Source organism: Habropoda laboriosa, unplaced genomic scaffold (assembly GCF_001263275.1).
Source record: "Habropoda laboriosa isolate 0110345459 unplaced genomic scaffold, ASM126327v1 scaffold40, whole genome shotgun sequence".
NCBI classification, from domain to species: Eukaryota; Metazoa; Arthropoda; class Insecta; order Hymenoptera; family Apidae; genus Habropoda; species Habropoda laboriosa.
Window position 1 is genome coordinate 8,157,324 of NW_017100231.1, and position 16,234 is coordinate 8,173,557.

General features: G+C 37.1%; 1 protein-coding gene across 1 annotated transcript in view; it reads right to left on the reverse strand.

Annotated features, from left to right (window-relative positions):
• Positions 1–16,234, reverse strand: part of LOC108571504 (A disintegrin and metalloproteinase with thrombospondin motifs 7-like) — a 28,592-nt gene that overhangs the window by 10,009 nt on the left and 2,349 nt on the right. The window contains exons 2-10 of the mRNA XM_017933560.1: positions 10,013–10,237; positions 9,378–9,544; positions 8,767–9,066; positions 8,417–8,506; positions 8,133–8,257; positions 7,909–8,055; positions 7,376–7,534; positions 6,720–6,864; positions 4,250–4,342 (exon numbers count right to left, since the gene is read on the reverse strand). Coding sequence (XP_017789049.1) covers positions 4,250–4,342; positions 6,720–6,864; positions 7,376–7,534; positions 7,909–8,055; positions 8,133–8,257; positions 8,417–8,506; positions 8,767–9,066; positions 9,378–9,544; positions 10,013–10,237 — 1,451 coding nt within the window. The remainder of the gene's footprint in view (positions 1–4,249; positions 4,343–6,719; positions 6,865–7,375; positions 7,535–7,908; positions 8,056–8,132; positions 8,258–8,416; positions 8,507–8,766; positions 9,067–9,377; positions 9,545–10,012; positions 10,238–16,234) is intronic.

Sequence of the window (16,234 nt, forward strand, 5' to 3'; positions counted from 1 at the left end):
GAACGAGAACTGAATTTAAAGTAGCCTTCTCGAAGCCTTCTCTAGCAAATGTCTCGAAATTGAACGATGGCAATGGTATGGTTATTAAGGTCGTTGACTTTTTCTTTTCACTCTCTACATGGATATTGAAAACAAATGTAGGATTTTATTTAAAATAATAGCGATGACCTTGAAATCTCTTAAAGAAGTGACCTTGAGAGGAAACTGTTTCTATGGTTACGTGTACCATCTGAAATAGTGTAACTTTGCCCTGAGAAGTTTTTTCATACAATAGCAAATAAGGCAGATATTTAGGTGATCTTATTTAGTTGAGCCACCTTGTATACTTTGGCTAGGGGAGTACAGTCGGTGCAAAAAGTATTTGCACAGAATATGTGGGAGTGTGCAAATAATTTTATTTATATTTTGATGATACATTTTTTTTTTGCAACTTCAGTTTTCATAGTATATAGTACATTTAACTTCAGCACTTTAAATAACTTAGGTATTTTATAAAATATCCGATTCCAATATTCCTCTGACAGTCTCCTTTCTCCCTGAAACCAGCGAAATAACCACATTTCTCTCCCTTCCAAGTTCCTTTCCTCCTTTAAGACAAATTGAGATCTAACGACCACGCAAAGAGAGTCACGTCATCGCGTGATTTCTCCTTAAATCAAAAAATCAATTTATCAGCAAAGAGAGTGCCGGTTGTGGTCATTTGATCACGCTCCGCTACGTGACGAGACGAGACCAAAAATATTTTTCGATAATCGACAATTTCAGGCAGCGACAGAAGCCGCAGGAACGTGATAAAACTCTCGCGAATGAACCACCGAAAAACAATATCACCATGAGCGTCCGTCGCTCGCGAATAATTATACTCGTGTGTTCATAAGTTGATATAAAAACGTGGCAAAGAGAGAGAGAGAAAGCGAGAGTTCAACTTTACTCTTTTTATCCGATCTCATGACTTTGAGAACAGAAAACCGACCGGTTTCAAACAATGTCGCCGAGATTCTCGAGCCCCTGTAACGCGATCTCCGATAAAAATCTAACGATCCACCGTCTGAGAGTTGTTTTTCAACTTTGCGCCACCTTTGCTGTCATCTTGCTGGACAAAGTTCTGATTAAAGAGCTACACATACCTAGAGAACCCAAGAACAGAATTAGTTTTATAATTTTTGGTGTTTAAGGAGGTAAAGGTAGTTTAAAAATTTGAAAATCTGTACTTATCGTTGTATTTGAGAAAAATATTGAAAAATAACTGATACAATTATTTTTTTAGGATATGTGTATACCTATAGAATGTTTTTCAGAATTATGGGTTAACGATATAGGTGAGGTGATAGAGGATGATAAAAGGAACATTTTTTGTTTAATGAACATATGTTCTATCTTAATTTGTTTTTGAATTACAAAGTTTGAAAGATGTGTGAGTTAAGCTCCTGATGTCAAGCAACCCGCTAAGCATCAACCATTGAACAGTATGTAGAAAATAACCTTAATTCATAATGAATCATAAAATTTTCCATCTATTTTGAAACACCCTGTATATCGTATTACTTAACTGCAATAAAAAAAAATCATTTTTTAACGCAATCTAGGACTATGTAATCTTTTAACATAATACAAAAAATATATGCTGTTCACAGAAATGTAGTATAGTCGGTAGAAGAAATATAGCGAGTTCAACTGGATAGTTATTAATTCAAGTTCATATCTATAACACAATTTATAACCATAGCATAACCTAAAAATAAAGTGCACTAGATTTTTTAACCTCAAATTCTGAACATCTTAAAGAAAATGAAGGGAGATCCAAAAAAAAAAAAATAATTTCCCTTAACACGAATATTTTCTAATATACTTTAAACATCAATCATTGTAGATTATCATAACATCCATCTTCATTTCCAAGCTCGATTTTCTCGAAAACGAAGCGTGAAAACGTTATTGAACAACTTGATCTATCTTTCTGCGACAAGCTTCTTTTCTCTTGTACCGTGATTTCAGAGACACCTTGTACATTACAGTTCATCGAGGCTGTACTTGTCACGGTCGGTGGCTGAGATGAGCGTTAACACATTGCTAACCAAACGCGGCCTCCCTCTGTGCCGCCAAGTTTCCTGCGACTCTGTCATCATGTATCATCCGCAGTCAAATATGGCGGAAAATTTGCATACTTATTGAATCTAGCCTTTCAGTTGCTTCTGAAAGACAACGTAACAGTTATTTCTAAATTTCACAAATATTATACGCCAATGAAATTAATTACGAGATCATGCGTTCTTTCAGAGAATTATTTTTTAATTTTCCTAATGCTGCATGTTAAATTAGCACCTTTCAGTGTTTAATAAAATAATAAAATATTTGATAAATGCTTATTCAGCTGTTTCAAGCAGTAAGAGAAAAGGTTACGCACAACGAGTGAATGTATATTCTCTATAAATTGTGACATACCGGAGATAGAGAGGTTAGGTATGCTCATAACATTGTTGACACTTTGGTTACGAATATATTATGTCCCTTTCATAACCTCACATTTTTAAATCACCTTTGTTTTAAGGTTAACAGAGTTGATGGAATACTTTGAACACGTATGAACACGGTAAGATTTCCATTATAATATTGAAGGTATCTATATTTCATGACGCAAGATGTCAAACTAGATAATATAAGTATGAATACTGTAACATATTTTATATCTTAATATACATGAACAGGAGTGTGTATATGTCACCTCTCTTAGAAACCTTATTTCATAATCAAAACAAATTTCTTTATCAATACACTCGACAATCTATATAAACCACATTGTTACTTTCCACTTTACTCATACGTCACATAAACAGCAAGAAACGGTTAATAAAAATAACCTAACCTAATCTAACCTTACTATAGCACCTACTTGATCATGATATTAAGCAATGAGGAAAACAGTGACATTAAACACGATCCACATTTTCGTTCTTAATTGTGTGTGTTGTGTAAACCTAACTTATTCCCCAAGACGTTCAACTCATTCTTATACGCTAGAACTTTAATTATTTTGATCGGTGCAACCTGAATAAGCATAGCATGTTCGATGAAGCACGCCTGCCTGGCACGGTTGGTCGAAGCATACGCGCGCGCCAGGCGAAAAAACAGCTACTCTCGCATGTGCGCCTGGACACAATGTCTTAATCGTACTCGCATTGAAATTCAAACGGCCAACAGAGTGAGTGAGTCACAGAGAGGGAGAGAGAGAGAGATTTTTATCGAGGCAGTTTTACCGTTGAATCCTACTAGACCAGTTTCTTGTAAAAGTGCCGCTGTAAAATTCCCGGTGATGTATTTATAGAGGATTATCGCATATCTAAACAATACGTATCATTCCGACGCAGAAACGTATAATTCTTTCGCAATCGGCCACGCGGTGTATAAAGCTTACTTTCGACCCCCCGACGTCGCGGATCGTTAACCCTCTTACCGGCTGGTCGTTACTCAAAAAAAGCTTCGAGTAATTCAGATATGTAAATGTAGGGGTGCTAACTGCGCGCAATATAGATCGCACGATAGAATATGGCGCTTGAAGATGACGCGTGATACGTTCTCGTGGGTAATTAGCTGGCTGTTTGTAAAAATGTTTATTACACACGTCCACAAGATATTTATTCTTCGTATCAAGATATTTATGTTTTTAATGCCTGCAAAATTTGGGAAAAATAGCTCTGTTAGCGGTGGAGCTTTTAGAAACGCCATTTGGGTCCTCTAACGCCATGTGAATTAAAAGTTATATACCTGTGTAACTACATTTTATAGGTTTTGTTTTATGTATTTAGTACTGTGCTACACTTTACCGTTGTATCATTGCACTGCCATTATTAACTCTGTTAAAATGAAGAAATATCAACTATAATTTTTTTCTGATAAGCAAATGTGAAAAATACGGAAGAATTTGAGGTTATGTCCCTAACGTGTCGTAACAACTACTATTAGAAATAAAGATTGATGATTTATATATAGGGTCGATAGATGTCGGTCACGAATGTTGCCAGAAGAAATACGTGCGAAAACTAATATCTTCAAAATACTGTATAAAAATTTTCTTAAAGGTCTTTTAAAATAATGGAGCATTCACACAAAAAATCAAACCCTTTGTACGTCGTACAAGCAATCCATTGGTGCAGTTCGTCCAACCTTTTCATTAGTCGAGGAAAGTTAAATAACGTCGAGAGATCTCAGCACTGGCTAATTAGCCTTTGTATATTTCCAGGCGATAATTTACCCTATTCTCCCCACAACGTGTGCCCTCCGCTGGTGGTTTCCTTGCAGACACGCAACCCTTTCCCGGAATGACGCACCTCAGGGCCTCGCAGGTCTGAAAACGAAACGCGATCGTATTGGCGGGTTAGATTCCAAGGGTTGAAGGAGTGGTTTCGTGCCGATTGCGATATCACGGAACGATAGCCCGGCTCCAGGTGTCGCTTATCTAAACGACGCACGATGGAACATATTTTCCTAAAAGGATAAGGTAGACCGTCGTGCGCAAGGTAAAGCTTAGCCTAGCGGGCGGTAGATGGTGCCTCTTTACGGCAAGTCTGTATCTATGGCAGTTTATCGCATCGATATGGTCACTGTCGACGGCTCGTGTATGGCTCGAATTGTCAAGAAAATATGGAGGAACCTTTAGAGGAATTTAATGTTGCAATGAATCAAGAAAAATTTGTCTGTTTTATCATTTAACTTAAAGCTGATTTAAATGAAAACTGTGAAAGAATTTTGAACTCTTTTAAGATCTTTAAGTCTTTGCACTCGAGAAACTTTTGTTACAGACGTACTGTTGATTCGATCTGTCAAGGAAATTCGAAAAATAAGTTTCCTGGAGTAATGGAAACTGTGACTTTAGCTTGCACCGTGGCGTACACAATACATAATATGTTATTAATTAAATTGATAAAGCACCTAAAGTGAAAATATACCGTTAACTATATCAGAGATAATAATCTCCTCTTTCAAAGCCGAAATTATAAATTGTTCACAGATGGAAAGTTTAGAAACGCTCCACGGGCAGAAGCGTCTGATATAAAAGAAAATTTATGATCCCTGAAACAGTTGTAGCTGAGGAACCACGTTATCCGGCTATAGAAAAGTAATTGTTTTCTGCAGTTTATTACGTCCGAGCGACGTGTAGAGACAAACGATAAACTGAATTAAATAAATTACATGATATTCTTCAGCTACCATCGCACGCCTCTGAATTCAGTTACGGTTAATATACTTTGTGTCCTCTAATAAAATTTTTTGTTCCACAACAATTAAACGGATTAATTCCTCGTAAAATATCGTCCTTTAAAAACGTGCACTTATTTCACACAAACTTTTGATCTCAAGAATTAATTTAACTCAAGAAGAATCTAAAGATTTAACGAAAATAATTAAAAAAAAAAGTTACTTTAGGTTATGTCGTTAATCTACACTTGTAATTGACACGAAACACATTTCATATTTCGTGGTCCCAAAAACCAGCTGTTCTCTTGTTCACTGACACAGATATTTACAAACGTAATTAACACGAGAAATTTTCAATTCATGTTTCGCGCGTTTTTAACAAGTGGAAAACACAACCAGTGTTTCGCGGACAATTTCACGGGTGATGCACGGTAAAAATGTCAACACGCGTCGCTGGAAGTAATTTTTTGTTCGTCAAAACAAACAACCGGACAAATTTAACTAATTTCGTATGCGCGGACGGTTTAATTAACGTGGGTGAAGTCGTTGAACAAAGCCAAAAGTGTTTGCACCCGTCGCTTTACACCTAACCCCATCGTCCCTGTTACAAATATGAATAACATAATGAACAAATGGAACGCATTAATGAAACCGCGCCGGTTCACGCAATTACGGGCAAACTTTCTTTTGTTTCATGGTCTGTAATGTTAGCATAAGGTATTTAGCAAGACCAGCGGCGCTATTTAATGCCTTTATTACGAGTCTTCTATAGAAAACAACGTCATTCGATAAATACACGCGAGGCTGCATTTTCGTTACGTTCGTTAACGCTCTCGTGTCTCCCTTTGCATGTGTTTCCGCGTTCAATTATAAAATTACAATTCCAGAACGATGTTGGGCCATCGTCAATGATTTCGAATGACGAAATAATGAGGGCGTTACAGGTGACCATTGGTTATTTGCAATCGTGTTTTCTCTCCCTGAATCAGTGGACGCCATGAGGTAAATACAGAGTGTAAAAGTTATGGAAATATTGATTTTGTGCTTCAAAGATAGAAAGGATGCTGCAAAATTTAGCGATGGTTCATTAGTGCTCGATATTTGATGTTAAGAGAACACCTTTGCAATTGGAATTGAAAATTGAGTATTTTTTTTAGCAGATGTTTAATTTCCCATAATCTCATTCTACACGTTCAAGTAAAAAAAGTACTTGGACTTTATTGATCTACGTATGTATATCGAACTGTCCCCTGAATCGAAACGACGAAAAATATTTTAATTTGAAGTGTATTCGATGTAGTTTCCGTGAGGCTGCATATTTTCTTGGTCACGACGAAATATTACGGAAACATAAAGGATATGGAGCTCAACGGCGGCGCATAATATTACGCGGAAAATAAGATTGAGCAAGAGCCCCACGTAACGTAATATCGTGTTGAAAATTGGAGCAGCTCATAGAGGAAGACAAGCATGCTCGCAAAAATAATACAGGGGTAATTAGATGTTCTCTTTCTTTTTTCTCTTACAATTCCCAAGTCACAATGCCGCGCGTCCGAGTTGTACTGTAGTCTGCACTGGTCATCTGCGTCGTACATTACACCTGGAAGGAGCTCTGTACGTGGAAACTCATAATTTTGTGGCTCATCTTCCAAACAGAATCCCAGACTTGTTCTGCAAAAATAATTAATGAAGTTAATTTCTTTAATTTTTATCAAGCGAAAGCATATTAAAAAAGTCCTTTTCAGAAACTAACCTAAAAATTGCATCCTAACAAGAGATGAACTGTATTTGCGATTTTTTTAAAACTTTTTGTATTACTTTGATAGCAATACTAATATTAAATATGGTCCATAATAAAAATGTACTTTTATAAAAATTCTACATACATCATTGGACCGAATTTTAGTCATTTCTTTTGTTTTGCTCCAGAAAGTAAATATGTAAGTTCATTAAGTAGGAAGAAAAGTTCGATAAAACAATAAGAATTTTAACGATAAGGAAAACAGAATAAAAATGTATATACTGTTCACTGGAGAGTTCTGGAAGAAATCCAGCTTTATCGTGGAATTTTAAAGCGTTTTTCGGTCAAGAAGGTTTCTTTGCTGCTTTAAAATGAATGAAAGCAAAAGCAATCTCAAGCCGATCTGATAAAGTTCCGTCGCCGTAGAATGCAGCTTCTTACTCGATATACGATTTCAACGAGTTCCTCGAACACTTGGACCACCTTTTCGTGACGTACACGCTGCCGGGGTGCATGACCGTGGTCTCAATGTAACCTTTTCCGCGATGAATTATGCCCGGGCAGCCATTTTCCTCTTCGACGTCGTGCGACATGCCCAGTCTGTGAAAGGAAATTCAAAATAGCAGATGAATAACTAATACGACGATACAAGTAAAAGGGAAGCCTTAACTGGGTCGCATAATGTGAAAGAGAACATAGTTTGCAATGTTTTAAACTTTGTAAATTGGTGTGTGTAATATTTTAAATGTAAATAACTTTGAGAAAGCTCTATGAAAAATAATATGTAAAGTAAGTAAATAAATAATTCAAATAATACAAAATTATTAATATAAATTCAGATATTTGTCTTTGATAAAAATATTGAAACAAAAAATGTTTGAACTAATTCAAAATTCCCGCCAACACTTTGAATTGTAGTAGAGTGCCGTCATCATGTTCGTTTAGTAGAAAAACAAGAAGAGCGAAACTCGTACGTGTGCCCGATGTGATGGGCTATGTGGTATCCCGTGCGTAGACCAACGTCGTTTACAACAGCAGCTCCTTTCAAAGGATCGCAAGTGCCAGCGATCGTGGAAGTACCAGTGAAACCGCACAACCTCGCCGAATCACAGATGTCACTCCTGACCAAACGAATGATCGTTGAAGCTCGTTCGAGGTTAAGTTGGACTCGCATAACATTAATTTGAACACTGAGTACTTAGTAATCAAAACCGCGCAGTCATGATGGTTTGGATGCGTATCGTCGCCGGGGTTGATCATTTGTTGCCACTCTTGGAAGAATTTTAGCGTCGTAGCTGGATCTTTGCTAATCGCTAAATTCATCTGTTCAATTCAATAGGAGAAGATATGTGATAGTGCTAATGTTTTTACAATAAGAAAACGAAGAAAAAGAAAGGTGGTGATTTTGATGAAGGAAATTGTTCGTGACTTAACCTGTATCTTAAGTATAATAAATTGAACAGAAAAAATTGTACAAAGTACCTCATCTTCTTGTGCATGCATTCTTATAACTCTAACAACGCTCAATTCCATCAGCATTCCCAAACTGTCGTCGTGCAGCAAGCCTGCAGCCTGAAACAGTATCAAAACGACCAACTTTCCTCGTTAATATTGTTGCTCATAAAATATACAAAAGATAAAATGTGAATTTATTATATTAATAAGGCAAAAGGGAAACGGGAGGAAATATCTAAATCTAACCTGTGACATATTTTCGAAAACGGTCACGAAAACCTGGTCTAGCTATTTTTAAACTTTAATGGAAAGCAATTAGATGGAAAGTGGGACAAAGTTGGTACCATGTTGAGCAGCGTCAGCGAGTAATTCTCGACGTCGAGGTCCTGGCGATAATCGAGAACGGTCTTGTCGAGTACCAGCAGCAGTTCCAACGTGTACTGTGATCTGGTAGCCTGCTTCTTAGTCGGTTGCTGGCTTTTCTGCGAACTGAAAGCGCGCTTGGCAATGCTTTTGGTCATATCGCCGGTGACATTACATAGAATCTCGGCGTTCCTTCCGAATTCGTCCGGTTGCTTTTTGTAGACGACATGCGGGTGCTCCGTTTCTTTGGTAAAGTCGTGACCCGCCACCGGCTCGATCGTGTACGACGATCGTTTCGTTCTAATATATCCGGCCTGCGAGATGAGAACACCGAGATTCCTTCTGGTCAGATTTATTTTACGTCACGGCGCGAACAGTCATTTGTTCAAGTCGTTTGAAAACTTTATCCAGGAGAGTCTTGTTATTGACTTCTGCTAATCGATTTAAGAGGTTAGGTGCACCTAGGCGGAGTGAAGCAATCGATTTCTTTTTTTAAATGCGTGTATTTCGAGGTATTATTAGTGTGGAATATTTCTGTAAATTTTTAAATTATAATTGGTAAAGTCGACTCGTTTCTAAGTTTCAAACGACTGTAAGTGACAGGGAGTAATATTGTGCTACTAACGAGGCCGTAACAAGTAGAGAGGGCGCTGTTTCCTGACTGCCCATGAACACGGCCCTGGTAGTGGCATTGGGAATCGCGCATTCGTTGTAATTTCAAATTTTTTAAAACGTCATCATTCTTTTCATCTGCAGAAGATCTGGATGCCCTATGTTCTTCGATAACAGCACCTAAATTGCAGAAAATTATCTATTTCGTGGAAACTGCTTCGAGTACCAGAATAAAATATTCCAATCCAACGTAATCTAATACAAGTACATAGAAAAACAGTAGCAAATGATCAAAGCGAAAAGTAGAGTCGGTGAAAATTTACACATCGTAAAATCGTACGTAATATTTGTAAACCCTAATTTTTTTATTTGTATGTGTTTCAGAAATAAAGTGGTTACTTTGTAATTAACACATTCCCAACGTCGAAGCAATTAACAATTTTCACAAAATTCCAGAAAAATCGATGCCAAATCTAACCGTTAGATTGGACCATAATTTTTGCAACAGCTCATATAAGTTGTTCTTTGAACGCTAACAAACTCTAACGCGGAACAGGAAATTTCTCCCCAGACTACTTTTATCAAACGTCCTTTTTGACTGAAATTAGCATAGACATCGAGTGTAGAGAGGTTAGGTTCTCAACTCGCCTGGGGCAACGAGATGTGGATTCGGCCGGAGCTCGAGATGGTGTTCCTCGTCGTCGATTTGCAAACGGTAGTGAACAGCGTCGTCCTCTGGAATCGTATCCGCTCCCGTTCGATCCGTGTAGAAGGAACGCTTGAAGTGATGAGGTATTTGATGCGACACGAACTTTCCATCCGAACTGACTTTCCTCGGCACCACGATCTCGTAACCGTCGCACGCGTCACGCCCTTGAAAAATGAATCGTCGTTATCAGCCTGACACCTACCCCCTCTTTTCCTCTCCCCTCACTCTTTCTTGTCTAAATCTTGCGTTTCATCTCGCTCCCGGGAACATCTTCCATCCGACTCGAATTCAATCAATTATTCCACAGAGAATACCAATTTTCGAGTGGAACTCCTCGCCAGAGGCGGAACGAAGGGAAACTCGACATTTCCTTTCTGGAAACGTGCCTGATTCTACGACTTTGGAAATTTTCTGATTGAGATTGCTTGATTATGAAAAATTCTGACAATGGGTGGTCGAGTGTTTGAGCTTCTACTTTGATTTTAAGATTCTCAAAATTTCTTCGTTGAGATTGGTTAATTTTTTTGTGAATACTTTATGAACGCGCGTTTAATGCACAGCGTGTCAGTACACTGATCGTGCGTGTCGTATTCGGTTGCGCTTAGCTTGGCTAAATTTGTGTATATACCCGATCGTGTTCGTTCTATATGTGGAATACAAAACTTTGGTGGTGTTACAGCGTTGACTTTACCACTTGCTGATTTTTATTAACGAGGTTATTTGATTGTAGTATTAGACATCGAGTGGTACATATTTAATCGTTAGTGTTTGAGGTTATGAAGATGATGCTGCATCAAGAATGAAACATTTATACAGCAGCGTGCACTTAGATGTTAATGCTTCCACAGATGGTTATTTCATTTGCCTTGGGAATTAGATTAAACAGTTACATGCAACGTTCATTTGTAGGTACTAAGCTGTATTTAATTAATGAGATTCTGCTGCATACAGGTTAAGTGAACATTAGTGTTTGTATTAAAGGAGAAACATGTCCCAGGAGAAATATGTTGCGTTTAATAACATATATTCATTTATTGAAATAACTTTGAGGTATGTAAGTTTCATAATTTTCAACGATCTTGTGAATAATAAAACATTATTAAAATACTTAAAAATTATATCAAAAACACAAATTTCTTTACCGTTAATTCAATCAAAACACATAAGCTGTTTACAATGCAATTTGTTCACGTAGAAGTTGTTCCAACTCTTCAAAGATATTTCTCTTTCGAATGTAACTCTGTTCGCGCATATCACGTTCCTCAACTACAATTCACGTGTCGTTCGTTCCGTTTTCGTTCGATATACTCCGTCGTGTCTGGCATAAGACCGCCGACCTACTTCCGGCGAGCAACGAGTAACGAAAAATCTCGCGCGTTCGCTAATGAATCCGCTTTATCGCGAAAAGTGCTCTCCGCGGCTTAATTTCCTGGCCACCGATGACGGAGAAAATTTCATCAATATCTTTGATCTCTCTCTCTTAAAAGAGGCCAAGCTGCTAGCGGGATATTTTAAATAAAACCCTCCTTTAATCGCGCCGCACGTTTGTTATTGCGACGAGAAAATCAATTAGCGTGATATTATTCCACGCACTAGCTGCCTCTTCTATACTTCGATACCGTGTTTCGTACTTTGCTCCAGGCTAATGTATTAATTGCCAGTTATATTCCCCAATGTTCAGTATAGTATTTTTGCAATATATTCGAACGTCGAAAGTGATGAATTTATGTATGGAGATAATAGGAATTTTTGAATTATCAAGAATACATTAAAATGGACACGTTGCGTTCGTTTCTCTAGACAAGTTTGATCTATTTCGATAAAAGTGATTAATAACATACCAATTAACGCATAGAAACAAATATCTACATTAGACACAGTTAGTTCATAACCTAACCTAACCTAACTTAAAGTGACAGGATAACATAATACTCGATTTACTTGTTCACTATTTTTACTTTATTATTAAACTACGCTAGAAACATATACCATAACTTATACTACAAACTTAACTATGAATTAATCGAGATTTTAATAGGCACATAAATAGAATAGTACTAGTGCGCCTGTATCGCTGCCTAGCGGTGATTCATCGATCTACTCAGTGGGTCGATGTGGGTCCTATTTATCGACGCGCAGTTTTCAGATCGATTGCATTCTTCAGTGGTCGATGTTAGAGGTTTCACGTACCTTCATATAGCGTGAAAGAGTTAAATTTATGAATATTAGACGCAAACAGTCTCTCGAATTCGTACAGTAAGCGTGGAAAAATATGCTATTAGGATGTCAGCCAAGAATACTTCCTCCGTGAACTAACTTCGACTGTTGGAATAACCACCAGGTGCTTCTTCAAACGACTTTTAAACATTTCCAAAGAGAAACAGAGGAACTGATAGAACTCGAGGATGGAATGAACCTCACCAACGATCATATTATCGACGATAGATCAACGCGTGCCTCTCGCGTAGTCACAAGAATTTTAGAGTGCTTGTTTCCCTATAGTAATTTAACACTATGGCAAACGCGTCGATACGGAATCTCGATTTCGTTACCGTTTGAACAACGCTACCAACAGAATTTTCCGAGCACGTATCCAACGTTTTTGTCTGTCCGCGTAAAACTGCCCAATGCACCACGATAAAAATAAAACTGAAGCGCAGCAGGAGAAGAAATATCTTTTAATTGCTGTTCCATGTGTGCATATGTGTAGTATATACTGCGAGTTTCAAGTGAATGGCCAGTGCACAACCTGCTCGAGATTATCGCATGTAGAGGGAAACAAAGATAATGTTTTTCAAACATCTTTACTTTTTTTAATGGAAATCAATTTTTTTTTATGATCTTTAAACAAACTCAACCATTTTAACCAGTATGAGCGCCACCTTGTGTATTTATAATTAATTATTGATACGTTGGTAAAGTAAACTTCATTATACCTCATTCCGTGCACAGTATTATCTTTTAAAAGTACACCCAATTTATACGTAGCATATGTTGCGTAAAATAGGATTCTATTAAATCTCTATCACGTATTATCAGACAATGTAATTTATAATGTTGTTAATGAACTGGAATAATCTCTGTGTTACTTCACTATGGTGCATTAGAATATTTCTCTTGGCGAGGCATATATCTCTATTTAAATCATCCTTTTATATTTTCAGATTTATATTAAAATTAAGATAAAACAGGAACAAAATATAACCTAGAACGTCTCACAATTTTTTTTTCGTTCTTCTTTATTGACCTTTACCCTAATTTATCTGTATTGTATTTTAATGTTTGTACTTTTTGCTATTTGTATAATAGTAATAACGATAACAATACTAACAGTTAGGTTAGCTTAATTTGTAACAAAAGCAATAAAAACTATTGTTACACAAAAATTACATACATTACAAAAAGAAATATGTTACACAGATTATTCCGGTAAAAATAAGAAGATTGAGCATTTTCTGGCAATTTTCTAGTAGGCAGCGGCAACAAAACGAAGAAAAGTATGGTGAAATAGGCTCATAGGTCAGAAGAACCGCGGCTCGTGTTTTCGTTCGTGACCGCGAAACCACGAGAAATAGCCGTCACGCTTCTGCGAGACTCGAAAAAGCTCTCCTTTGATAAATACCAGAGACTTTGTCTAACCGAGTCGAGTCGACGGAGAAAAAGCTACAAACGTGGTTCACCGTTGTGAATCGGCCAAACCATCGCGGCATTGCTTTTTTCCCGGCAAACACCGGAGATACGATTCTGACATGAAGGCAGCAATGGCGGGTTGTAATAACGACTGCTCGTCCACTAGAGAGAAATATCGCGGCTCGAAAGGATTTCTGCCTGCCTTCTGCACTATTCTGGCTAACAATAACAGGCAAGAATAACATTGGCGAAAAAGATTTCAAAGAAGAAAAGATTTCAGAAACAAATTTCTGGCCTCGGTCATTTATGAAACATCGATTATAATAGCAATGCAATCGCGAATAGTGGAAATTGCTTTTGTAGCAAATAATGCAGTTCTTGTGCTGATAATAATTCACGAGGGCAACTGAGGAAAAGAGATTCTTAATATTTTGTTGCCGAGAGATGTTCTTTAATACTATGGTGGTTAATTTTGAGTGTTAGAAAATGTATTACCAAGTGTTTGCAAATAATGTTCATCTTCTATTTTATTAAGAATTCATAGACTTCGATGTAAGAATCTTCGTATAACCTCTTTGAGTGTATTTTATAACCTAAAAATTGAAGCGTGATAGGTGACATTTGTAGAACGTTGCTGTGTGCAAAATACGCACTAACTAAACAGAAACTTTGAGTCGCGAGAATAGATGGCGCTCGCGAGTAGTCATGTAAAAACAAATAATTTTTTGTCTCAGATTAATAGAATATTTTCCCTTCTTTCTTTAGTCGATAAGTATAAAAAATTACCCTCAAAATTTCAAAAGAATCCACCTCATATAAATTAACTTTCATGAAAGAACGAAAGAAAGAAACTTTCATATAAATTAGTGTTTATCGATTGAGATTCCCTGCTTAAAAGATCTAGAAATCAATTTCTCAAAGGACAGTCGATAAATAAGATACTCGTTTCGACCGATTCACCGTACAGAATTTCCCTCGTGAAAACAAACAAACAGCGAACTTATTAATTCCGTATCAGACAAAAGAAACTAAAAAGTCTTTTAACCTCCCGTATAATTTTTAATAATTTCTAATAACTCCGAAAAACGAGACATTTTTTTTTTTTTTTTTCCGGGAAACTCGCGCTGCAGCGAAGCGTTTACATCACAAAGAACACGATTCGGGAGAATAATTTCGTAAGAGGAAAACGTAACGCGTTACACGTGTAGAGGCAAAGCGCGTTAAACGCTCTCTCTTCCGGTAAAAATATTTAATCCAGAATGCTAGCAGCATTAATTAATTTTAATTAATTCGAAATCGTGTCTGGGAGATGCGTTTGGATATACAAGGGAGAATGCGCTACGCGGAATAGTGTAAAACGAGCGCGAGTGGATGCGCCATTTGGAGGAAAAAGGAAGTTTTGAAAATTTTAGCAACCACACGTCTGCGTTGAAGTTTCGTCGCGAATACGAGAACTTGAGTGAATTTCATTTTTCGGAAATTACGCATGTGCTCGGCAAACATGCTCGATCAAAAGCTATTTTAATGAACAGAGCAGGTATATCGAGGTTGTCTTTAAAGCTTGTATTTAATAAATGTTTCAACGAAGAAAGTGACAATTAGGTTTGCAGCTCATTACAGCTACTTACGTTCCAAGCTTCCTAAGCTTACTTACATTTCGACCTTCGTCAAATCAATTACCTTCCAATCTTCAATAATTACCTACAAGGCTCTCTTGGTAACTACACTTTACATCTATTTAACCATTAACAAGCTCTACAGAAGGTAAGCTAAATTTTCTCCTCTTTCACCTGGCTAAATCGTCGCTCGTCGTCTTAATTTCGAGTAATAATAATAATTTCATAAACACGAGTTAGATCAAAAGGAAGAATGAAATCTATACGTGATCTCGTTCTTTCGAGGTTTCGATAGAAAAGCGTTTTACCTGTGAGTCCTCTGCAATGAAACGGGACGAGCAAAAGGAAATAAACCGGCGACAAAATCGAGGAACGTTTTGACGCCATTCTGGCCTCTTCAACGGCAGAAGTTTCAGCCTTCCGCTGTAGCGGATAATTTGACAGATGAAATTGGATAGAAAGAGAGACGACTCGTTTTTTTTCATATGAAATGCACACCGAGTATCGATCTGCAAACAAGGCAATTCGATGTATCGATTTTGATGACGAAGCTATTTCAAGTAAGATGAAATTCTCTTGAATTTGTAAAACTGTCGTGTGTGATAATCTTAGGTAATAATTATCCATTATTTGTGAAAACTTTGTTTTGCATAGAATTTCAGTAAACCTAGTTATATTATTCTGGCTGTTCATTTTGTGCACCAATTATAAATTCAGTTAAATCAGGTTAGTCTTAACCCTTTGCAGACTCGACGTAGGAAATTTTTGCCTTCAGATATCCACACAATGATAAATTATAAACGATAAGGAATCATTTTTTATGCATTAATATCATACTGAAATTTAACGTTTCATAACTAATATTACGCCAACATATTGAAAAATAAAGGTAAACTATACGGTACTGCCCGACAG